Here is a 25,504-nt window from a genome sequence, read left to right as displayed (position 1 = left end):
GTGTTGTCAGTAATAATGGTTCTTCAGTTCCCTTTGGCCCCAACTGCTTTGGTCTTTCTCATGCAGATGTCCAAGTTCATTGATTCTGTCTTGCTCCCATTTTTACCTCTCCTTTAAAATCATTTGAATCAGTGCAGTGTGAGTGAAGGAACACCTTTAGTTAAACAAATCTTATAACGTACTATTTTGTCCTGAATTGGGAGGTAATTTTCCCAGTGGTGTCTGCTGCTGTGTGTTATTGATGAAGCTTTGAATAGCTCATATAAATCTTTTAAGAGATCATTTTAGGTGTTGTACACCCCCCTAATTTATGTTATACAGCTGTAAACTGTATTTTTCCAAAAAGTTATGAAGTTGTCGTGTACTTGGTGATATCTATTGCAAGCCCAGAGTTAGAATTAAATATAAACTGTAAGTTGGTAAGACTCCCATTTACACACGTCTGTTCTTTAAAAACAAATTTCCCTGAGGAACTGAGGTGAGCCAGTAACTAACTGGATGAATAGTTCCAGCTATTTTGACGAGGTCGGACTAACAACTGGATATCATCCATTGAAATTCTCATGAACAGTTATATTACATTGCTAAAGTCATTTGTAATGAATAAATAACCAGCTTTATGGAATGATGAAGAATGAATTAAGGAGATTTAGCATGGTAGGGTTATGACAGTCATCAGTGCAAAATACAATTGGAAGTAAATGGTCATATAATTGTCTTTAGGAATAGGCCACATGCTCTGTTTAACACATGGTTACTTAAACACCATCCCTCGTAATCAGTCCCCCATGTGAAGAGATTACAATATAATCTAGAGATTGCAGTACAAAACAAATTTTCTGTGACCACCCTAATGTCAGTTACCAGGGAATAGGAAACCTTAGGTTTAAATCCCTTAAAGAAATTGTCAGGTTTTTCTGATGTTCAATTTTTTCTGTTACTAAGTTTGTGAAAGATGTAATTCATTAGGCGTGATACAGTTTTCTTGTATAATTGCAGTACCTTTTGGTTAACCATGTAAAAGTTTGAATTATAGATCGTAAGCAGTTTGGTAGCATTAGTTTTATAGGCTAACTTTGAATTAAGAAACTAAATTGTTTATCAAGCATGGCATATTGTCAGACATTATTGCATAAATAAGTTTTCAGAAAAATTCTGTGTGGAGGGCATTACTTAGCAAGCTATTCATGATAACTATAGAGGGTACTAAAGGGTGTTGTCATTGCCCTTTACTCCCAGGTGCATTGGGTACGATTTACAGTGTTTTTTGCAAGGTGTACTGTAGATAGTACTAAAGGTTCTCTGCAGCAGCATTTTGGTCTCCCAGCTGCATTGTTTTCTGCCACTTCCTTACGCCTGTCCCTTTGGTCTCACCCTACTTGGCTCTCTAACTTCAACTTTAGTTTGCTCCAATTTTCAATTCTCATTAAAGAACAGATCCCCCTGGTGATCTGGCTAAAGTCTCAAAATGCAACTCTGTGCTTGTTTAACTAATTTATTAATAAATAAACTATAATAATTAAGACAAAACTTTGGAAAGAGCTGTGGTCTAGTAATATGATTCAGTAGACTTTTTAAACTAGTTAAATTTCAGGAAAATTACTCTTTAACATTTCTACTGACAAGGAAATTATACTTCATAATCCTTTTAATTAGGGCTAATTGTCTTAATGAATTGTTAAATGTGAGGGTCAGATTTCCTCCAAAACAGGAGTTGCCTCCTCCTCCCACTGCCTTTAAGGGCAGTAATTGTACTGTACAGTACTCATTTTTATGTCTCAAATTACATGCAACCCCTGAACATCATAAAAATCATACGGTAGACCATGTAAGATGTGAAGTTCTATAGTAAGCAACTAACACAAGTTTTTCCAAATTTCTGACAAATGCAGGATTTGTTGCCACTTCACCTAATAAAACAAATCCATTCTCTTTTTCAAACAGTGGTGTTATTTTCACAGCAGAACAGAGTACTGTAAATTCACTAAAGTTTATTAAAAATATGCCATCACAAATTTTTCAGAGACACAAAAAGTGCTCTTAAAGCTTTTCAGAACTATTACTGTATCCCTAAAAATGTGTGTGTATACAAGAAGTTAGTTTACTTCCACATACTGTGTGAAGTTAGTGTGAATGCAAAAATGTGTCTGATCTTGCTCATCTGGGCATAAAGAGAAATAAGGATGCCGATGAGGCAGCCAGAGCGGCATTTGCTATGACCAGGTCAAACATAACCATCCTAGTCAATGATTATTTAGCACCTTGAAAACCTACCTATTTAATAAATAATAGATTTCATGGAATAATGACCCTGATAACCATTAAAGCAGACCAGACCCATGGTTGAAATATTACATTCTTCGAACCAAAAAGATCGCCATGCTTAAAATTGACCTCCTCCTCGAATTTGCTGCTCTCTCTTGACCTGTGGATAATTAATGAATAGCCCACATAACCCAGTCCCTATTAGCAGAGAATGCAGGTCAACACTTGAAGTTATACAAATCTTTATACCAATTATCAGATTTTCAAAGAACTGCAAGGCAATTGACAAAGTATAAATTTTATTAAAGAAAAACCTTTTGGTCCAGGTTTATGCTGGTCAGATGTTTTGACTCAGTGGTTTGGTTAGATTGCTCAGTACAGATGGTGATAATGTACATAGGAATGCAAGTAGACTCTTTTCATTTAGTTTAGTTTATTTAAAAAAAAATATTCATAATTATATACAGTTGTTGACATGTACTACAGTATAAGTAAAAATTTTGTTCTCAAGAATACAGTACTTTGGTTCTTTGTTCTTTGATAAAGTTATCCAAAGAAATTAAGGTTCCTCAGGGTATTTTCCACATTTCTTACCAGACCCTTTTGATACCTCCAAATGGTTGTATCGAGCACTGTATGATTTTTATACTCTCGGAAACACGATTTCTTCAAGTCGCTAACACAGTCAGCTCGGTAGTGCTGTAATTGTGCATCTTCTGTGTCAATAGGGAATGAGTTGCATCCTCCAAAGCAGGCAAAGGGGAAGTGATTATGAAGTGTAATTACTCTTTCAGTGTCATGGAAGCATTTGATAAATGCTCCTGGTTTGGTGTAGTTGTAAGCACGATAAACGTGTTGCAGCATGTGCATATAAGGGGGAATGTCTGGGAACCAGTCATGAGTGTGGTTTGTTGTATCCCAAAAGTAAACATTTCTTGCATGGTAGGAAGAGGGAGTAACATCTGAATTTTGCTTTGCCTTTATAACCAGAGTATCCATCAAATCATTCCATGATAAAACTTGTTTTGGCAGAATAACCTCATCTGTATCGAGAAGAGCTAGATACTTGTATTTATACATGTTTCTGTACAAGCAGTCATTGTATGGGATGAGCTCATTTTGTCGTTTATGTACAACCCTTGACTTGAGAAACCAGTGTGTCAGGCCAGCGATATTTGGAAGCTCCCCAGGTAGTGTTAGTTTAGTCACCTCTATAAGCCCTTGTTTCTCATAGTAATTCAGAACTTTTGCAACATTTGGATGAACTTCAATATCATACATGAACACTTTGCTTACCCCTAAGAGAAACAAGAGCTCAAGCCACTCTGTGATTCGAACACTTAGATCAGTACCAGGAAAATCAAGTCCCTTGACACAGACAGCAAAATCTTCTTTTAGTCCTGATAAAGGTAGATTATAAATCACCTTCAGATTTGTTGTTGCCTTTTCACAAGGTTTTTCTACAAGAGAAACCGATACTGGTACAAGATGATGATGTTCCTTTGGGATTCTACAGGCCATAAGGTAGGGCTGTTGTAAATCATTTTTGTAGTTTCCCCAGTCTTTATTCCAAATATATTTGTATTCCCAGACCTCAGAAATTACTGGGTCGTGTCTTCCTTCAAACCAGAGCTGACAGTTAGTTTTAACTGAAGGAGAAATTTTATCTATTGTGCCTAATAAACGTATGGCAGGTTTCATTGTGGCTAATGTACGATTATCATAATAAGCACTATACAGGTGAAAGGTACCATTACTGGTTTTCAGGACTTGCCAGTATTTGTTGTTAAAGTTAATGTCGTATGGGTAGGGTAATTTGGCACATGTAACATTCTTCTCGTATAGACCTTGATTTTTGTACTCATGCCAGTATTTTATCGCCAAGTTGGGAAGTTCTGCCTCAATTTGTGCCACCAGACCATCCTGTGAGGTTAGTTTGAATTTGTCTGCTGCAGGTTGCTCTTCTTTTAGTTTGTAGGTGCTTGATCTCTGAGCCTCTGCTTTGGATTGGAGATGAGATTCCATGGACTTTTGTAGCTGGAAATTCTTGTCAGCACCAGAGAGGTCTGAATTTTTTAAAATGCTGCAAAATATATTAGCAAGTTAATTTTTTAAGTGTTATTTCTCTGAAATGTCAAATTTCTAATGAAAATATTCACTTTTTTAACAAAGCTGAAAATTGTAGCCCACATAAGAACATAATTTTTAAGTCTGCAAAACTTATGTTCTTATATACTCCTAATCTGCAAAAATTATGTTCTTATATACTCCTAATCTGAGCCAAGGTTCCACATATACGCTATTAAAGGACATCAAATTTTTCAGCACAAAAAGACATTAAAGATTACCTGTTACTTGTGTATCATGATATGTCCTGTGTACCTTCAGTTTATGACCTTGAAGTGTTGTGAAGTTCATTATGTATATACAGGTATCTTGTAAGTAACTTGGTAACCAGGGAATTACTTGTACAGTTTGTCATTCAAGTTTCAGAAGGCTTTTCAAAGCTTAGTGTATAAAAGTTATAATTTTCTTTTGATATTCCTTAAGTCTGTTAATACAAGACATATAACTGAATTAAGAATTATAAAAGAAGGCTTATAAATCAAATGTAACAACAATTACTTGCTACATGTGGCATAAGTTATTAAATGCAAATTTGTGTTCTGCTACAATGTCTTTTGTTCTAGTAATAAAATAAATGTGGGGAATCCTGCTTTCAATAAATTAGTACAGAATACTTTCCCACATAGGGAGTGGCTAGAGGGAAAGAATCAGTGTCACAGTCAAACTGTGTGCTCAGGTTACACATCCTATGTCAATGATGTATGTCTTGCATGTCATATTATATTTATTGGACATTAAGGCTCTGTTCCAACTCCTCTTTCATTAAATATAGTCAGCACTCTTTATGGCTACCTTCCTCCTTCTCCCCAAAAACTTTGGATTATACACACTTCTCACTAGCCTACTGTGTTCCAATTTCTCCAAATGATCAAACCCTCCATGAATGCTCTTGACTCATGCTTTCATCTGTTGATCATTCTGCTATCACCGTTGTTTATACACTTTTCTCCTTCACCCCTTCTTTACATTGACAGCTACATATCCATTCAGCATCCACACTTCATTTCTATGAATTAAAATACCTTAACAGTCCTTCATGTATTCCAGCATTGGTTTGCATGGGATCATCACTTCTAAAACTCCTCATGTGAGGGTACCCTGTACCATTTGACTTGCATGTTCACTACTTGTACACTCGAGGCAATTTCAGATATGTGATTCCAACTGAGTGTTAACAAATGCAATTTCATAATATGATGGTGCACACTTACAAGTTTATGATTTTGTTCAGTGCTTCCTCCAGTGATTGCTCCAAGGTTTTCTTATTAACACGTGTCAGCTCTGGGATTTGAAATATATATACTTACTAATCTCTGGTCAAATGAGAGCCTGTTTTTGTTTACAGTATATTTGAAGATGGATTAACAGGAATTGCACAGAATGTAAGGACAGATGTAAATCGGAATTGTTAGTGATTGTGGCAGGTTCTGCTGTCTTTTCTTTTTCTAAGAAGTCACCCTCACTCAATGGAATACAGCTTAACTTACAGTTTTTTGCAATTTTGTCTTTGACTTATTAATATGTTTATAGGAATAGAGGAAGTTACAAGTGCCAGTATCTTGGTGAACTAGTAAAGAACAATGCTGTGTTGTTAATGAAGACAAGACCACATACGCTTTGTTTTAAAGTAAATTTTAAAGGAATATATAGACTTTTGTATTCTATGTAAGAGAGAGAGAGAGAGTATGCAAAAAACTTAAAAGGCCTAGTATGAAATCCTGGAAAATATTGAGTGCTAAAACAAGAAACAGCCCACTTTTTTTAATGAAATAAAAAAAAAATAGGGTAGGTTAGAGTACACAAATAAGTGTATTTATATTTGTGTTAAAAGTCTAACATGTAAAAGACTCGTGGGTTTCATGAAAATGACTTCAATTTGCAAATTCTTTTGCTTCTTTCAGTTGTATACACTCTGTGATGTGACTGAGGTATTAATTGTCTGTCAGAGTCTGTCCTGCACATTATAGTCAGGAGTGGACTGTTTTCCGGGTACTGCAATGTAAGAAGGCCCTCTTGATGTAGGTACCAATGAAGAATCTATTATACTAGTAAGAGGGCACTTCCATTACGTAAAGGAAACCTCCTTTGTGCAGACAGATGTGATATACTGAGTGAGATTTTCTCAGTATCAAGAAAGGGATTGATCTCTACGATGGTGTAAGGCTTGAGATGGTTTTCAGGACATATGCCAGTTTCTTTGTTGCACTGGCTTCTTAAATATGCTGAAGTTGTCTTATGTATCTGGCCTAGATCCTGGGCCTCTGTTGGTTTCCAAAATATTTTCCTCTGTGGCAGCCATACCCGTAATAGCAAAGAGATCACCAAGGGGCGATCCAATTGATGTGTAATCAACCTGGCAGAGTGTAGGTATTGATTTTAGCTAACATTCAAACATTGTCTCCTGTCCAGACATTTCACACAGTTGCGCTTTTGTTTGCACTTTTGCCATTTAGTGCAGTTATGTGCATATAACTTTTTGCCCTGGAAAAAAAAGCACTATCATAGGAGTAGTGTGTATATGAGAGTACTGTTGATGGGAGAGGTATTCATGTGTATACTTATATAGTATTTTATATATATATATATATATATATATATATATATATATATATATATATATATATATATATATATATATATATATATATATATATATATATATATATATATATATATATATATATATATATATATATATACACACACACACACAGTGGTACCTCAGTCAATGAACAGTCCTGTTCATGAACAAATTGGGTTACAAACCAGATGTTTGAAAATTTTTTGTTCTGATTTGCGAACTGTGGTATAGGCTGCGAAAGCACAAACATCCCCCAAAAGGGTCCATTGAAAGCACCCCAATTTTTTTAGTGATGGATGGAACATCACCATAAGTATTGTGGTCAGTGAAATGCAAAAGTTGAATAATAGTGGTATTGAGAGTAATGATAATTTTAATAAAACTGTTGCTTTGCTGTATCTTTTCACATTGCATGTATTATTGTCCCCGGTTATTGGTGGGCTCGGTTATCGGCGATCCGGTTTTACGGCGCTTGTCTAGCGACGAAAATCGTTGATTTCAACTTATCGGCGCCGGTAATTGGGTATTAGCGCCGATATATGCCTAACGCAGGCACCGATAACCGAAAATCGGCTATTTTCGGCGCCGATAAGCCCCGAAAATCGCTGTTTTTCAGTTATCACACCGTCAGAACGGAACCCCCAACGTATGCCTCCAGAGAGGGAGGCAGCAACCCCCTTCCAAGAGAAAGGGAATAAGTTGCAAAATGGACAGGTGGGTGATCTGTATAAGTATTTTTTATGAAGTCCTGCCTTAGGCTATGGAAATCTACAAAGAAAATGTTTATGATAGTGGAACCACTACCGTTTTGATGCGAGCTCTTATTGTAAATGGAATATACAACTAATTGTCTAGTGAAATGGCTGTGAGAATTGCAAAAGGGAGTTGGTTCATTGCCGTTTCCCAAAATAATGCAGTGATTCTGGAGTCAAGGGCAACATTGTTTTTAATATTTCTGTTCACCGAATCCTTTCTGGGTTTCCTCTGTGAACATGACATTTTTAATTTTTCCACCAGTTATATTAACTTGTGCTTCAATTAGGCAAAAATACCAAACCTATAATAATGACAACTGTGTTTCTTTCCAGAAGAATTCATATGAAGACTTCAGGATGTCCTGCAGTAAGGCAGCCTTCAAGGAAACTGGAAAGTTCACCATTCTGATGCTTCATGATACTTTCGGGGCAGTTGTTAAAGGAAGGTCAGTTGAGATCGAAGTTTTCATTTTTTTTACATATAGAGAATATTTAGTGTTAATAATTTTGTGAAGAAATATAGTAAATTTAAGCATTGTTACTGTTCATCATAAAAGAAGTGCTACCCCAATGTTTTATTTTCGTGTAACATGTGGTTAACAGAAATTTTTATTCAAAAGGTTTCTGTAGCTGTCAAAATGCTGTCACTCACGTACAAAGTTTGTGTCCAGACACGCTTTTACTATTTCATTTTTGTAAGTTTCCTGTCACTTCCCATGAGAATGATGTCCATGTAATGGAATATAAGTATTCATGTATTAGTTGGAGATGAAGTTGTCATTTGGGTTCTGATTGCGTTTGGTATAAAATTACGTTATTTCAGTTTGATGAATGTGTCTAGTTTTAAGAAGCGGTATTGTCAGGTACCACACGTAGGTGATATAACTTCACTATAAAAAAATGGTGGTGGGCGATTTTGACTCCCAATAAAAAAAATTGTAGCACTGCATTAAGCATGTTGCTATAAACTCAAGTTTTCAGCTTTCATGACATTTGCAACACATGGAAATGGATGTGTAAGGGATTTCCTAGACTGGAACTATCATCCCTGCTGTATACTATTATTTTCTTATCAAAGATTAACGTTCTTCCATCCTCCCTTACGATTGGGGCTTCACAGACCACCGTAGAGGTCAGTAGCACAGTGATGTGTTTGGATGACATTTTCCTGTATCAAAGTCACTTGTCCTGAGTTGATTTCCCTGGAAATACCCTGCGTTTATTCAAGGGTTTTAAAGTTGAAAGGTGGTAATTTAAGGATAGTGAAAGTACTGGGAAATCATCGTGATTAGAAAATGAAACTATCTTTGCTAGTGAATGTTTGCTAGCACTATTATTCGTGTATGTTACCTCCAAAGTGAAGTTTCTAGTTTCTAATATATATATATATATATATATATAGATATATATATATATATATATATATATATATATATATATATATATATATATATATATATATTATATATATTATATATATATATATATATATATATATATATATATAATATATATATATATATATATATATATATATATATATATATATATATATATATATATATATATATATATATATATATATATATTATATATATATATATATATATATATATATATATATATATTATATATATATATATATATATATATATATATATATATATATATATATATATATATATATATATATATATATATATATATATATATATATATATATATATATATATATATATATATATATATATATATATATATATATATATATATATATATATATATATATATATTTATATATATATATATCTAGCACTTAGCACCAGCATAAATGAACAGGCCATCCATCCCCATCAACCATGAGAGAGATAGAACAGCCCAACACCAGTAGTGGTATTACCAGCTTACCCCCACCCCCACCCTCCTCCCGATACAGAGCCCTACATTGACCACTAGCTTTGAAGTAATATGAAGGTTAGCGAGGTTACAGCTAAAACAGGAACCTACCCAATCACACAGTCAAACAGTCAGTCAAAATCAGCATGAAATCCAAGCAAAGAAGTCATGATCCCATTGCCCCTCAGATAAATAGTCTGCGTCCTTTTTTTTTTTTTATTCTCTCTTGGGTCATGTTAAGAGGAAAGTAGGTGAAATGTGAGATCAATCAAAGCTAAAAGACTGTATTTTAAGTGCTTCCTTATGCAGGGGAAGAGGCAATTACAGAGATAGAGAAGACTCTTAAGCAACATTAATGTAGCAGGAAGCACCGTCACATTTAACAAGACTGCTCACTTAGAGGGGGTCCTATCAAAAACTGTAGTGATACATTAGTGACGTGATGTCTCCTAATTGCCCATGGTGGTTGAAGTACTTCAACATACTAGAGAATCTTTTTATCTCCATTGTTTGCTCAGATACAACAGTAATAACGTAAAATCTTCAGTGAAAATCCCTTAGAAATTGGGCCATAGAGATCTGAAATGAGTAATTTTTGACAGCTACGGGATTTTTCCATAACTTTTCAGATCAGTCTCTTTTTTCTTGAGCTGGTAACAGAATTTTGTTGTATGGCACAAACAGCATCACACTTCTGGTTTTACCAGTTACTGGAAAATGTGGGAAATCTGAATCTAATAGTGTATATATAATCAGTTTTGAAGAGATGGCCTACGACCTTGAGTTGTCATATGACGAGGAATACAGATAGATTGGCAGGTGGTACATGATTTTATTCCAATTGGAATTAAAGATCTGTGCTTTGTTTTTGACAATTTTTCCATTTTTTCATGTCATGACTGCAAAAAATGTCTCTAATGTAATCTTTTGTCAATGAGGAAACTGTGCCTCCAATTTCATGCAGATCTAAAGGGAAATGTAGTTCAAATAAAATCAGTAATAGTGAAAGCAATGCTTATGCACACGTGATCGATAGAACTCGTTAGCCTGTCTTGTGTGACAGTAACCTAAGGGACCAAACTGTTTTTGTAAAAGGATTTCATTCTTGTTCCTTGTGACCCCCGAGTTGCCACATCACTTAGTTCATTTGCACACGGGTTGTCCATGAAGTTTGTATATTAATAGATAGATCCTGCATTGCAGGGTTTATGTATGGCTACGGATATCAAAACGTTGATAGATGTAGGTATTTTATGAGAGTTCCTGGATTAGTGACATCACTGGAATTGGCATCAAACCTTTGGAGCATCAGTAGGGGTCAGTGAGGCACCAAAGGCCATAATAGCGAAACATTCAATCGATAAGCCAAAGTAAGGTTACAGGATTTTGCACATGAAGATTGGTGAATTAGGCTCTCTCTCTCTCTCTCTCTCTCTCTCTCTCTCTCTCTCTCTCTCTCTCTCTCTCTCTCTCATTATTGCCTTTTTCCTAATTTTATTTTACATATTTGTTAGAATAAAAGATAATTATACCCCTCAATAGTATTACAAGTGTGTGAAAAGTTGGCAAGTAATTTTGCTTTGCTTATGTTGTCAGAGTAAATGACTTATGTTTTTTGTAGGGATTTTGTATTGCACGTGTTGTCAGAGTGAATGACATAATTTTTTGTAGGGATTTTGCATTGCACATGTTGTCAGAGTAAAGGACATTTTTTTAGGGTTTTGTTTATAATATGGTAATTATGGTCAAGTCTTATCGTAAGGTGTAGGTTTGAGTTTTGTACATATGCAGTTGAAAGTAGGGCACATTGTAACAAGAAGCTAGGATTATAATAGGCTACTGAATTTACAAAATTGTATGTTGTGCTCAACAATCTATACAGAAAAAAGTTTCCATAAAATACCTGAAGCTTAGAAAATAAACTGTTATCCACACGAGTAGTAAACAGAGACAGTTCCGTAGGGACCTTCGCGCATGAATCCGCCTCGTAAATCTCAGGAGGTGTTGCAGGTGCATCCTCATTTTTTCGCTATCTGTAGAATACAGGTAAAACGTAAGCCTTCTGTTATAGTTGCTCCAGGTAAGGTGGGAGGGCTAGTTATGAAAAAAAGTTAAGTATACCTTAGTTTAACCAAACCACTGAGCTGATTAACAGCTCTCCTAGGGCTGGCCCGAAGGATTAGATTTTATTTTACATGGCTAAGAAGTAATTGGTTACCTAGCAACAGGACCTACAGCTTATTGTGGAATCCGAACCACATTACAACGAGAAATTAATTTCTGTCACCAGAAATAAATTCCCCTAATTCTTCATTGGCCGGTCGGAGACTCGAACGCGGGCCAGCAGAGAACAGTACCGACCTGTCCAATGAAGAACTGTAAGGCTACTTACGACATTCATATTAGTAGATATGCTGGGAGTTAGCAATTTAGCATTCCAGCCCATTAGATACCCCAGACACATTCGAGAGATTTGTGCTTTTCAGACAGGTCAGCTCTCGAAACGTTTGGTGTGCCAGGAAAGAGCTTACCCAAATCCATATACCTGTCCAAAATAGGTATGAAGATTTTCGTAGATCATGAAATCTCATAGTTTGCAAGGACGGTATAGTGACGGTCTCATAGTCTGCAAGGATGGTATAGTGATAATGTCATAGTTTGCAAGGACGGATTAGTGATGATCTCATAGTTTGCAAGGACGGTATAGTGATAATGTCATAGTTTGCAAGGACAGTATAGTGATGAGCTCATAGTTTGCAAGGACAGTATAGTGATGATCTCATAGTTTGCAAGGACAGTATAGTGATGATCTCATAGTTTGCAAGGACAGTATGGTGATGATCTCATAGTTTGCAAGGACAGTATAGTGATGATCTCATAGTTTGCAAGGACAGTATAGTGATGGTCTCATAGTTTGCAAGGACAGTATAGTGATGATCTCATAGTTTGCAAGGACAGTATAGTGATGATCTCATAGTTTGCAAGGACAGTATAGTGATGGTCTCATAGTTTGTGAGGACAGTATAGTGATGATATCATAGTTTGCAAGGACAATATAGTAATGGTCTCATAGTTTGCAAGGACAGTGTAGTGATGGTCTCATAGTTTGCAAGGACAGTGTAGTGATGGTCTCATAGTTTGCGCGGACAGTATAATGATGATCTCATAGTTTGCAAGGACAGTATAGTGATGATCTCAGTTTGCAAGGACAGTATAATGATGATCTCATAGTTTGCAAGGACAGTATAGTGATGATCTCATAGTTTGCAAGAACAATAATGTGATGATCTCATAGTTTGCTAGAACAATAAAGTGATGATCTCATAGTTTGCAAGGACAGTATAGTGATGTTCTCATAGTTTGTAAGGACAGTATAGTAATGGTCTCATAGTTTGCAAGGACAGTATAGTAATGGTCTCATAGTTTGCAAGGACAGTGTAGTGATGGCCTCATAGTTAGCAAGGACAGTATAGTGATGGTCTCATAGTTTGCAAGGACAATATAGTGATGAGTTCATAGTTTGCGAGGACAGTATAGTGATGGTCTCATAGTTTGCAAGGACAGTATAGTGATGAGTTCATAGTTTGCGAGGACAGTATAGTGATGGTCTCATAGTTTGCAAGGACAGTGTAGAGATGGTCTCATAGTTTGCAAGGACAATATAGTGATGAGTTCATAGTTTGCGAGGACAGTATAGTGATGGTCTCATAGTTTGCAAGGACAGTGTAGTGATGGTCTCATAGTTTGCAAGGACAATATAGTGATGAATTCATAGTTTGCAAGGACAGTATAGTGATGGTCTCATAGTTTGCAAGGACAATATAGTGATGAGTTCATAGTTTGCGAGGACAATATAGTGATGGTCTCATAGTTTGCAAGGACAGTATAGTGATGATCTCATAGTTAGCAAGGACAGTGTAGTGATGGTCTCATAGTTTGCAAGGACAATATAGTGATGAGTTCATAGTTTGCGAGGACAGTATAGTGATGGTCTCATAGTTTGCAAGGACAATATAGTGATGAGTTCATAGTTTGCGAGGACAGTATAGTGATGATCTCATAGTTTGCAAGGACAATATAGTGATGATCTCATAGTTAGCAAGGACAATATAGTGATGAGTTCATAGTTTGCAAGGACAATATAGTGATGAGTTCATAGTTTGCAAGGACAATATAGTGATGAGTTCATAGTTTGCGAGGACAGTATAGTGATGGTCTCATAGTTTGCAAGGACAGTATAGTGATGATCTCATAGTTAGCAAGGACAGTGTAGTGATGGTCTCATAGTTTGCAAGGACAATATAGTGATGAGTTCATAGTTTACAGGACAGTATAGTGATGGTCTCATAGTTTGTAAGACAATATAGTGATGAGTTCATAGTTTAGAGGACAGTATAGTGATGGTCTCATAGTTTGCAAGGACAATATAGTGATGATCTCATAGTTGAAGTTGAAGGACAATATAGTGATGAGTTCATAGTTTGCAAGGACAATATAGTGATGAGTTCATAGTTTGCAAGGACAATATAGTGATGAGTTCATAGTTTGTGAGGACAGTATAGTGATGGTCTCATAGTTTGCAAGGACAGTATAGTGATGATCTCATAGTTAGCAAGGACAGTGTAGTGATGGTCTCAGTTTGCAAGGACAATATAGTGATGAGTTCATAGTTTGCAAGGACAGTATAGTGATGGTCTCATAGTTTGCAAGGACAATATAGTGATGAGTTCATAGTTTGCGAGGACAGTATAGTGATGGTCTCATAGTTTGCAAGGACAATCTAGTGATGAGTTCATAGTTTGCGAGGACAATATAGTGATGAGTTCATAGTTTGCAAGGACGATATAGTGATGAGTTCATAGTTTGCAAGGACAATATAGTGATGAGTTCATAGTTTGCAAGGACAATATAGTGATGAGTTCATAGTTTGCAAGGACAATATTGTGAATATCAAGTATTAGTGTCCTTCCCGTTACCTCACAAACTCGGTAATTGAAATGGAAATTAGTCATTAAAATATAACCCATTTTCCAAGGCACTGCTGCCTACAGAATCATGCAACATATGGCAATATCTTGCAAAAACACACACACACATATATAATATATATATAATTATAATGTGCGTATGTATGTATATATAAATGAAATTTTAATGGTAAATCATGATAATGAGAACTGAAAATGTAAGAAAATCAAATAAAGTAAAGCACAGGGAACAAAATATATGACCACCATAACATAGACTCCAGTAATGTATATACACCTGTACCAGGCAGTGGTTCGAATCCTGCTGGTGACGATGCACTATCAGTTATGATGCCTATTGGGTATAAGTTATTCCTGAACAATGATAATGAAATTTATGATATAACACAGAATTTATGACTATATATACACATATATACATACACACACATATATATATATATATATATATATATATATATATATATATATATATATATATATATATATATATATATATATATATATATATATATATATAATATATATATATATATATATATATATATATATATATACAGATATATACTGTATACAGAACTCTGAATGACGACTGATAAACTCTCTCTCTCTCTCTCTCTCTCTCTCTCTCTCTCTCTCTCTCTCTCTCTCTCTCTCTCTCTCTCTCATCCCCTTCCCAACCCACCTGATGTCTTACCCCCACAGTCTTTTCAGAGAGTAAGTCCTGTACACTGAAATGATGTGTGATACATTTGTAAAGTTACTAAGTCTACGGGAGTGACCTGCCCTGTTTCACGGGCAGACCCCAGTTCCGTTGAAGGAAGCCATTGATTGTCCCTTATGTGTTACCCCCACAGTATTCTTTTCGAGATAGTAAGTCAAATGTACACCAAGTTTTGTTGGAATTGGTCAATGCGTTTCAGAGTTATGCTGGAACATGAACACACATACATAAGTACACATACATACATGCATACATACATACATACATCCATTCATTTTTATAATAGAATATATATACATATACATATATACATATACACACATATATATACATATACACATATATAGTTATAAATATTGGTTACATCCATTTCATTATACCTCGGGAATAGCTGAAACCCAAAAGACATCTTAATTGATAGTGCAGTCACCGGCAGGATTCAAACCGTTGCCTGGTTTAGAAACAGCAGTAGACAGTGACTTTGACCAGTGAGCCATCAAGAGAGATATAAGTTGATATTGACACTCTACTGTACATATGCCTGCAAAATTGAGGTTCTGTAGTCAGGAACTCGCTCTCTCTCTCTCTCTCTCTCTCTCTCTCTCTCTCTCTCTCTCTCTCTCTCTCTCTCTCTCTCTCCATGATGGTTTGTAAGTTTGTAACAATGTCTCAAATCTTGACAGTGACAAAACACATCTATTATAATTCTCCTCAGGTGCAAGTTATTCCCGAGGTACAGTGAACTGGATGTTAAACAATGTTTGTGGCTTAATATTTGTGAACGTAAGAAAAAGTCATGCGTGCATAAATGACAAAATTTTATAAAAATGGACTGTATATATATTTGCTTATTTATTTATATATTTACACTTATATATATATATATATATATATATATATATATATATATATATATATATATATATATATATATATATATATATATATATATATATATATATATATAACAAAGGTGCAGATAGGTGAATACCAAGGACAACATCAAATCATAGGCGACTAAGGAAATAGGCCATGCAGTCAGTATTAAATTAATACCAAAAAATCCCTTAACCATTGGGTCTTTCTTTAAGTATAAAGATCGGTTAAGTCCCTTCTTGACCTCTAATGTAGTATATAAATATACTTGCCCAAAGTGTAACTCTGGGACTTATGTGGGATCTACGAAGAGGTTACTGAGGGTCAGAATCGATTCTCATCGCGGAATAAGTTTTCGCACAGGAAGTAGGCTCTCCAACCCTGAGCATTCGAATATCAGGAACCATGCAAACGTTTGCAAAACTCATATCGAGAGAACAGTTTCTGTATCATAGGGCAAACGCAAAATCCTCACGAACTACCCATTCTAGAGTCGTTGCTCATCAAGCAGCTTCTTCCCCAGTTGAACACCCAAACCTCTTCGATCCAATTGTATCTTAGTTGACTTGTCTCTTTCTGTTTTCTCTCGTGTCATTCAGTCGTCTTCCTTTCTCTGAACTGAAGGTTGGTCGGCGGTCTTAGCTTTTAAATATATCTTTGTACTTGTAAGGTTTAGTCTTTTTTGTGCTTTTTTTATTTTCTTAAGATTGTTTTATAATTTTATGATGTTTACTGACAGATTCCCAGAAGATGTAATAAGATATTACGAAACGTCGGAATGAAGATGAAAATTATAGAAAATGGCCTATTTCCTTAGTCGTACTATGATTTGATATATATATATATATATATATATATATATATATATATATATATATATATATATATATATATATATATATATATATATATATATATATATATATATATAGTATATAATATATAGATAGTGTGTGTGTGTATATATATATATATATATATATATATATATATATATATATATATATATATATATATATATATATATATATATATGTGTGTGTGTGTGTGTATATATGTATATATATATATATATATATATATATATATATATATATATATATATATATATATATACAAACATACATACACACATGTATTAAATCACAAAACTGCACGTGATAAATAAATAAATAAATATATATATATGTATGTATATATATATATTATACATACATACATACATACATACATACATACATACATACATACATACATACATACATACATAAATAGATAACCACTGAAAAACGTGAAACTTACGGACCAGGTGCCGGGTACATACATGTATTACATACACATCTTCTGGGTACAATGTAAAGCAAAGAAATGAGAGGTATAAAAAGGAAACCTCATTAAACAATGACTAAAGCCATTAGCGAGCAGAACATCATTATCGTATATAAGCGGCAGTTTTAAAAGCGTTATTATTGCCATGTAGTAAGTGGAAATAGTTTACAAACACTTCGGCAGTCAACCGGCGATTAGTGGAACAAACAAACACGAAAAGGTGACATTTGTACCTCCATACATTTCTCCATACATTTCATTAAACCAGGTAGATATCTAGTTTAAAGATACCTACATTTCCCAGGTAGATATCATTTTCATTAACCAGGTAGATATCTAGTTTAAAGATACCTACATTTCATTAACCAGGTAGATATCTAGTTTAAAGAGACCTACATTTCATTAACCAGGTAGATATCTAGGGTTAAAACCAGGTAGATATCTACATTTCATTAACCAGGTAGATATCTAGTTTAAAAGAGACCTGCATTTCATTAACCAGGTAGATATCTAGTTTAAAGAGACCTACATTTCATTAACCAGGTAGATATCTAGTTTAAAGAGACCTACATTTCATTAACCAGGTAGATATCTAGTTTAAAGAGACCTACATTTCATTAACCAGGTAGATATCTAGTTTAAAGAGACCTATATTTCATTAACCAGGTAGATATCTAGTTTAAAGAGACCTACATTTCATTAACCAGGTAGATATCTAGTTTAAAGATATCTAGTTTAAAGAGACCTATATTTCATTAACCAGGTAGATATCTAGTTTAAAGAGACCTACATTTCATTAACCAGGTTTAGATATCTAGTTTAAAGAGAAAGAGACCTACATTTCATTAACCAGGTAGATATCTAGTTTAAAGAGACCTATATTTCATTAACCAGGTAGATATCTAGTTTAAAGAGACCTTTTCATTAACCAGGTAGATTCTAAAAGACCTACATTTCATTAACTAGGTAGATATTAGTTTAAAGAGACCTACATTTCATTAACCAGGTAGATATCTAGTTTAAAGAGACCTACATTTCATTAACCAGGTAGATATCTAGTTTAAAGAGACCTGCATTTCATTAACCAGGTAGATATCTAGTTTAAAGAGACCTATATTTCATTACCCAGGTAGATATCTAGTTTAAAGAGACTTGCATTTCATTAACCAGGTTATCTAGTTTAAAGAGACCTAGGTAGATACTAGTTTAAAGAGACTTCATTAACCAGAACTATCTGATTTAAAGAGACCTACATTTCATTGCGCAGGTACAGTAGATATCTAGTTTAAAGAGACCTACATGTCATTAACCAGGTAAATATCTAGTTTAAAGAGACCTACATTTCATTAATCAGGTAACTATCTGTTTTAAAGAGACCTACATTTTTTTGAACAGGTATCTATCCTAGCTTAAAGAGACCAGAACTAAGATTCATACGTTATTTAAATATTTGATGAAAGCAGATTTAATAATATTTCTTTAAACAACATTATTCCAAAATATTAGCTTTGATGAGTTTTTCAGTCTACACAGAGGTTCAAATCATTCATATGTACAAATAAAGCACTTGTCATTTGTCCTGTTCTAACTGCACTAACGATATTATTTAATATGGTAAACTAATTTTCTACTAGTTTGACATAGATATATGCTATTACATCCAGCATAGCACCAGGAATTATGTAAATACAACCACTATTTTGTTTTGGGGAATTACGGACAGTGAAATTTTAAAGTTTTGTGGATTCTTAAAAACATTTACCTGTAAAGTTTTCAGTAAATTTTGTGTAAATGTAAGATTCACGTTATATGCCAGTGTTACAATATTTCATCAAAGGTTCCTTATTCTCATCGGAATAAAAAAAAAAATGTTATCTTTCTTCAGAGATTTGGCAGTTAAAAATTTTGGGTATTTAACCTAAATCTCACGTCATGAAAATTAACAAAAATCGCATCTTTGATTTCCGGGTTGCAAATCCGTAAAGCCCTTAAAAATATGCCAAAAAAAGCAGGTTTTACAATTTCAGGTTGATTCGAATAAGGAACAGACGTTGGTATGTTTCTTGTAAATGAACACAAAGCTTCTATCCCTTGTACGCACCAAAACATCTAAAAACGGTAATATACAATTATTTTCTTCAACAATGAATTTAATGGAATGTGCCTGATTATTTCACTTGTCCAGATATGGGCGAAGCACAGAATTTGTCATCAATATGTCGAAATCTAAGAATCTCCACCCTTAGGCAAAAGAGCTGGCAAAATGTTTGCTTCAGAAAATTCCATCTATGGATTGCTGAGAACTGTGGGATTGCCCATTGCCATTCCAGACTTTTGAAGGTAGTAATTTCCGCTGGAAAACTTTCAATCTTCAACACGTTATTTTAAGTTCTAGAATTGTGTCAGGAGCTAAAGATAAAATAAGCCTTGTTAATTCGTCGGATCAAAAGGCCAGTAAATCGCCAACTCGTACTTTGGTAAATACAGAAGTTACATCAGAAATCACCATTATAAAGTCGCGATTTAAGCGAGCATTATACATTTTTTCAACAAAATCTACTTCCGTCAGTACACCTCACGCGGTGCACTGTATGCATTACTTGAGGTTCTTTGCAGTTTCCCTTCGGCCACTTACTTTCAACCCTCTCCTAACAATTGTTTCATAGTGCAACTGCGAGGTTTTCCTCCTGTTAAACCTTTCAAACCTTTTTACTCCGTTTTCCTTTCAGCGCTGAATGACCCCAAAGGTCCCAGCGATTGGCTTTTGGCCTATCTCCCATAGCAAGAAATCTTTTACTGCCCACTCTGTTTATGTTGACTACTTGTTTAGTTGTTTGTGTACATACTGTTATCTGAAAACAACTTAACTACTCTACTGTAAATATCCAATCTATTGTAACATTACTCATATGGTATTTATGTTTTGTTTACTATAACTGTAAAACTGTAAATAAGTTAGTCAGTGTATATCGAAATTCTAAAGGAATAGGAGTAAAGCACAGCACGCAGTTTCTGGAGTTTCATATTTCTACCAAAGGAAATCAACATGGTGGCAGCGGTGGGATAGGTTCTAAATCATCAGCCAGATTGGGTAAAAACCTCGATAGATATTGCACCATTCCACAAAATCGACACTTCACGGCATACCTGTCCATATTTTTTGAGTCCGTAAAATCCTTATTAAAGGAACCATCTGTAGTTTTGGTTCTCCAATTGTTCACCTTATTAACATTCTCAGAACCAACTTCGCACATCTCTTTAGCACAATTAACGGTTGCTTCATAAGCTGATGATATTGTGGTCGTTGGTTTTGGAAATGAGGAACACGACGCAATGCGTGATCACGAACAAAATCTTCAGTCACTACAGAAGCCTTGTCAAGAAAAAAAGATCAAACTAAATGAAGAGAAATCTGTTTATAGAAAAAAGGAAATCGCGTTCATGGGACATCGTTTAACATCATCCGGTGTGACGGTTGATGAAAATAAGGTAAAGGCCATTAAAGAAATGCCTGCCCCTACCGATATTTCAGGAATTCGGAGGTTTTGTGGAATGGTGCAATATCTATCAAGGTTTTTACAATCTGGCTGATGATTTAGAACCTATCCGAGAGCTGACAAGAAAGAACTCAAAGTTTGAATGGAATGATGAGTGCACTCGCGCTTTCTCAGTGATCAAGAAAAGGTGCCTGTACACCAGTTCTAAGCTTATTTTGATCAAAGTAAAGGCTTGCTTGTATTACAGGTTGACAGCAAAGGATGGTATTGGTGCAGTCATTATGCAGGAAGGACGTCAATAGAATACGCATCAAGGACCTTAGCTAGAAACGAAACGTAACTGGGCTCAGATTGAAAAGGAAGTTCTTGCTGTGGTTTTTGGTTTAGAGCGATTTGACCAGTATACTTTTGGGCGACGTGTTATTGTTCATAATGACCATAAGCCTCTTTCTTCAATCCTCGAAAAAGCCCATTAAGTCAAGCTCCAATGCGTTTACAAGTTTTAATGATGAGATTGAACCGGTGACGTCGAATATCAGTACAAAAGCGGAAAAAGCTGTTAGCCGATACCCTTAGCAGGGCCTGCCCCAAAGAGGAAAATAGAGACACATTGGTAAGGATGATAGATTCACTGAAAAAATTACCCCTATTCAATTTTAAAGGAAGTAAGAGACGCCACCACAAACGACGAAGAGCTGCAAGAATTATTGTCTGTAATCAGGAAGGATGGCCTGATCGCAAAGACAAAATTCCGGAAGTATTAAAGCCTTACTTCGATTTTAGAGATTCCATGAGTTACCAAGACGGCATCATTCTAAAGGGAACTGTATACTGATTCTAATGAACTACGAAATTCCATCAAAACGAAACTTCATGTAGCTCATCTTGGTTGCGATAGCATGATGCGACGAGCAAGAGATGCAATATTCTGTGCCAGGGATGTCGAGGAAATAAAGCAAATGGTCAATTCATGTGACATTTTGCCAGCAGTATAAACCTCGAAACCAGAAGGAATCGTTGATGGATGTTGATGACGGAGGCAGACCCTGGAGTAAAATTGGATTAGATTTGTTTGAGATTGTTGGAAGAAATTATCTAGTCATTGTTGATTATTATTCCTCATTCACTGAAGTAGAGTTTCTAACGTCAACAACTTCAAATCATGTGACAGCGATAATCAAAGAAGATGTTTGCTAGATGCGGGATTCCTGCCCAATTAGTGTCCGATGGAGGACCACAATTCAGCTCGTTTCAGTTTAAAGTTTTTGTTAAGAGTGGGGTATAGAGTACAGATGTCATCTCGAGGACATCCTCAAGGAAATGGGAAGGCTGAAGCGGCAGTTAGAATAGTAAAAAATAAGAAGAAGACGCATGCAGATGGAAAAGATCAATATTTGGCGTTACTAGAGCTGAGAAATACACCACGTAACTCAAGACCCTAACTTGGAAGGTCCAGCTCAGATGATGTTTGGACGTAAATTACGGTCGATAATTCCTGAAATTATGAACAATGACAATCCAGTTTCTCAAAAAAGGGAAACCCGGAGAGAATCCATAAAGAAATATTATGATAAAACTGCAAGAGATATGACACCATATAATTGAAGGAAAGGAAGGAGGAACTTATAGAAGAAATAGAATTCATATCCGTCCAACTACACAGGATTCATCGGCAATACTAGAAATGGAAGAAACTAATAAATTGAGGGAAACCAACGTTAATGATGAACAAACAAGCTATCAACCTATTTGTGACATGCCTAAATTGCCAAGATGATCAGCTCGTCTGCAAGAAAAGATGAAGGGTGAATAATTTATTGTTTTTATATTTTAATGTTTACAATGTATCCTACTTGTTCCTTATTTTATGTTGTATCAGTTTGTTTAGTTTCTTATTTTTGTCAAACCCAAAGAAAGGGGGATGTTTATGTTGACTACTTGTTTAGTTGTTTGTGTACATACTGTTATCTGAAAACAACAACTACTCTACTGTAAATATCAATCTATTGTAACATTACTCATGGTATTTATCTTTTGTTTACTATAACTGTAAAACTGTAAATAAGTTAGTCAGTGTATATCGAAATTCTAAAGGAATAGGAATAAAGCACAGCACGCAGTTTCTGGAGTTTCATATTTCTACCAAAGGAAATCAACACACTCTATACATGATTTGGCTGTAACACAATAAGTGAAATTTTCCCTCTTTTAACTATATACCTACGAGAGTTTGATGGTGAAAAGCAAAATTTATCAATAGTAATGTTTCTGATAGAGGTCTGAGAGATATAAAACCCATTAATTTTTCTGACGGAGGTCCTTCATCAGAAAGTGTATGTGGCCTCAGTACGCTTGGTAACACAGTTGACTGGAAAAACGAAAGAAACTGAGAATTCTTCCCTCCTACCTGGAACATACTCCCAAGGTTCTAGATTTTCAAGTGAAAGAATATTTTAAAAACTAAAAACTTTCTTAAAAGTCTAGTAGCTTGCTACTGACAAAGTCTAGTATATGGCTACTGAAAAAGTCTAGTTGTTGGCTACTGACAAAATCTAGTTGCTGGTTACTGTCAAAGTCTTGTAGTTGGCTAATGTCAAAGTCTAGTAGTTGGCTACTGACAGTCTAGCACTGTTGTTGGCTACTGACAAAAGTCTAATAGTCGGCTACTAACAAAGTCGAAGAGTTGGCTGTTGACAAAGTCTGGTAGTTAGCTACTGAAAAAGTCGAGTAGCTGGCTACTGGAAAAGCCTAGTAGCTGACTATCCAACACAAAGAATGTGACTGATGTTGTTTGTGCCTTGTAGCCTAGGTCTGTAGCTAACACTTTATGTGCATTTGTATCCTCTTAATTACCGCATAACTACCCAGCTTGCTCAGTTTAAGGATAAAAAATATTTCAAAATGTTGATTTTTCTCAGGTCTAGTAAACTGACTGTATAGATCACTGACAGAAACTGCGGGTACAGTATTTTTGGCCTACTATTTTATTGTGAACACTTGCTGGCAAAGTCTAAAATCAAGAGAATACGTCTAATTGTACTCGCTTACTTGCCAGAATACTGCAAAGTTACTAGACTTTTCCAAGTTTTCAGTCTAAACTGTAGAAGCCGATTGGTTCGTGTGTAGGAGCTTTCAGCCAAGAATTAACTTTTGTCGTTTCATATTTTCAAGTAATTAAAATTTATTTCATTCTGGGAGGCTATGAAGGTATAAGGCCAACATATACCTTTGCGATCGATATTTCCTGTTAACTCGGTAGGTTCTGGCTGGTACATAAACTAGAAGCTAAAATAAAGACGTAACTGGAGAGCAGTTAGTATCTTGTAGCTGAAATTGATGTCTTTAGTAAATGGTCAATGTCAAGCAATTAGTAGCAGAATTGGTGCACGTGAGAAAATAACTCAAACATTGAATGAGCTGCCTTTCTGTAAACCAAGTCTGATTTCCCTGACGGATCTCTCTCTCTCTCTCTCTCTCTCTCTCTCTCTCTCTCTCTCTCTTGTATTATTATGTAACTACCCGTATTCAAATGCACTTCCCTTTTTATTTTCACCAAACAATTATAAAACGAAAGTGAAAGATTTGAACGGTAATTTGTGTAGACCTGTCCGAAGGCTTGCCGTGACGCTCTCATCTAAACCGATGATGGTGAATAGAAAATGAAGTAGTTGTATAAATTACCCTTTCTTTATTTCTCTTTTTATGCCATTGACAATTAAACTCTTGTTTATTTTCCTCTATCCGGAGTCACAGTTGGTTTTGTTCTCAGCGGTAGGAAAGAAATGCATTTGATTGTTGCAGTTGATAGGCCTAACGTTACTTCGGCGAAACTGCAGTAAACGGTCTATATGTTTTCGGTCAGGCGACTGACGTTTCATTTATTCATCGAATGGCGCTAACGAATGAATAATGAAAGAATTTGGTTATAATCGGTTAAAATAATAATGATATCGTATACGGTGAACATTTTACCTACTGCGTTTTATTTCCCTGTTCGGTCACGTTGCTCCCAGCGGTTGTATGGCGCTTGTATTGACACGATTTTCTGAAATACAGGTAATTAAGGCGTATGAGATAAGTAGCACTGTAAAGGAAATTGTGTTTTCTCGTACCCTCAATACATGCAGTGCATATCCATATACAGTGTATTAATGCCGATACTTTGCCAGTAGTCAGTTAGGCTCAGCCATAGTCTGACTCCCGACATTATGAACCAAGCCGTTTATGGAAGTAGGTTTCGTTTCAAAGGCCTGGTGCTTTGGAAGCTCTCTTATGGAGGTTGGTGATTCTTATTCATTTATTTAGTTCTATATTGAAACCCCAGGCGCTTACCTTTAGAAGTGACTGGTAACCAGCTATATAGTTAGGTAACGCGCGCACAAAAGTACATGCTTTAATTAAAGCGATACGTTCCAGCTATACAAATGAAAGAAAACTCTTCAAACCCGCGTATTTTTTCGTCAGAA

The 25,504-nt window shown here is 35.3% G+C and overlaps 2 protein-coding genes across 5 annotated transcripts in view; one reads left to right on the top strand and one right to left on the bottom strand.

Annotated features, from left to right (window-relative positions):
* Positions 1 to 2,681: 2,681 nt before the first annotated feature.
* Positions 2,682 to 25,504, bottom strand: part of LOC136838478 (uncharacterized) — a 23,976-nt gene continuing 1,153 nt past the window's right edge. For 2 of the 4 annotated variants that reach the window (XM_067103441.1, XM_067103443.1), the window contains exons 2-3: positions 11,528 to 11,657; positions 2,682 to 4,348 (exon numbers count right to left, since the gene is read on the bottom strand). In XM_067103441.1, coding sequence (XP_066959542.1) covers positions 2,812 to 4,348; positions 11,528 to 11,657 — 1,667 coding nt within the window. In that variant the 3' untranslated portion in view covers positions 2,682 to 2,811. Of the gene's footprint in view, positions 4,349 to 11,527; positions 11,658 to 25,010; positions 25,092 to 25,504 lie in introns of those variants that run through there. The other 2 variants (XM_067103442.1, XM_067103444.1) reach the window with 2 other exon arrangements.
* LOC136838480 (uncharacterized) overlaps positions 7,186 to 25,504 on the top strand; it is a 135,492-nt gene continuing 117,173 nt past the window's right edge. Inside the window, exon 1 of the mRNA XM_067103447.1 lies at positions 7,186 to 8,174. The gene's annotated coding sequence lies outside the window, so the exon portion shown is untranslated. The remainder of the gene's footprint in view (positions 8,175 to 25,504) is intronic.

Source organism: Macrobrachium rosenbergii, chromosome 5, assembly GCF_040412425.1.
Source record: "Macrobrachium rosenbergii isolate ZJJX-2024 chromosome 5, ASM4041242v1, whole genome shotgun sequence".
Classification (NCBI taxonomy): Eukaryota; Metazoa; Arthropoda; class Malacostraca; order Decapoda; family Palaemonidae; genus Macrobrachium; species Macrobrachium rosenbergii.
Note: the sequence above shows the minus strand (reverse complement) of the source record. Positions and strands in the feature narration are given on the sequence as shown.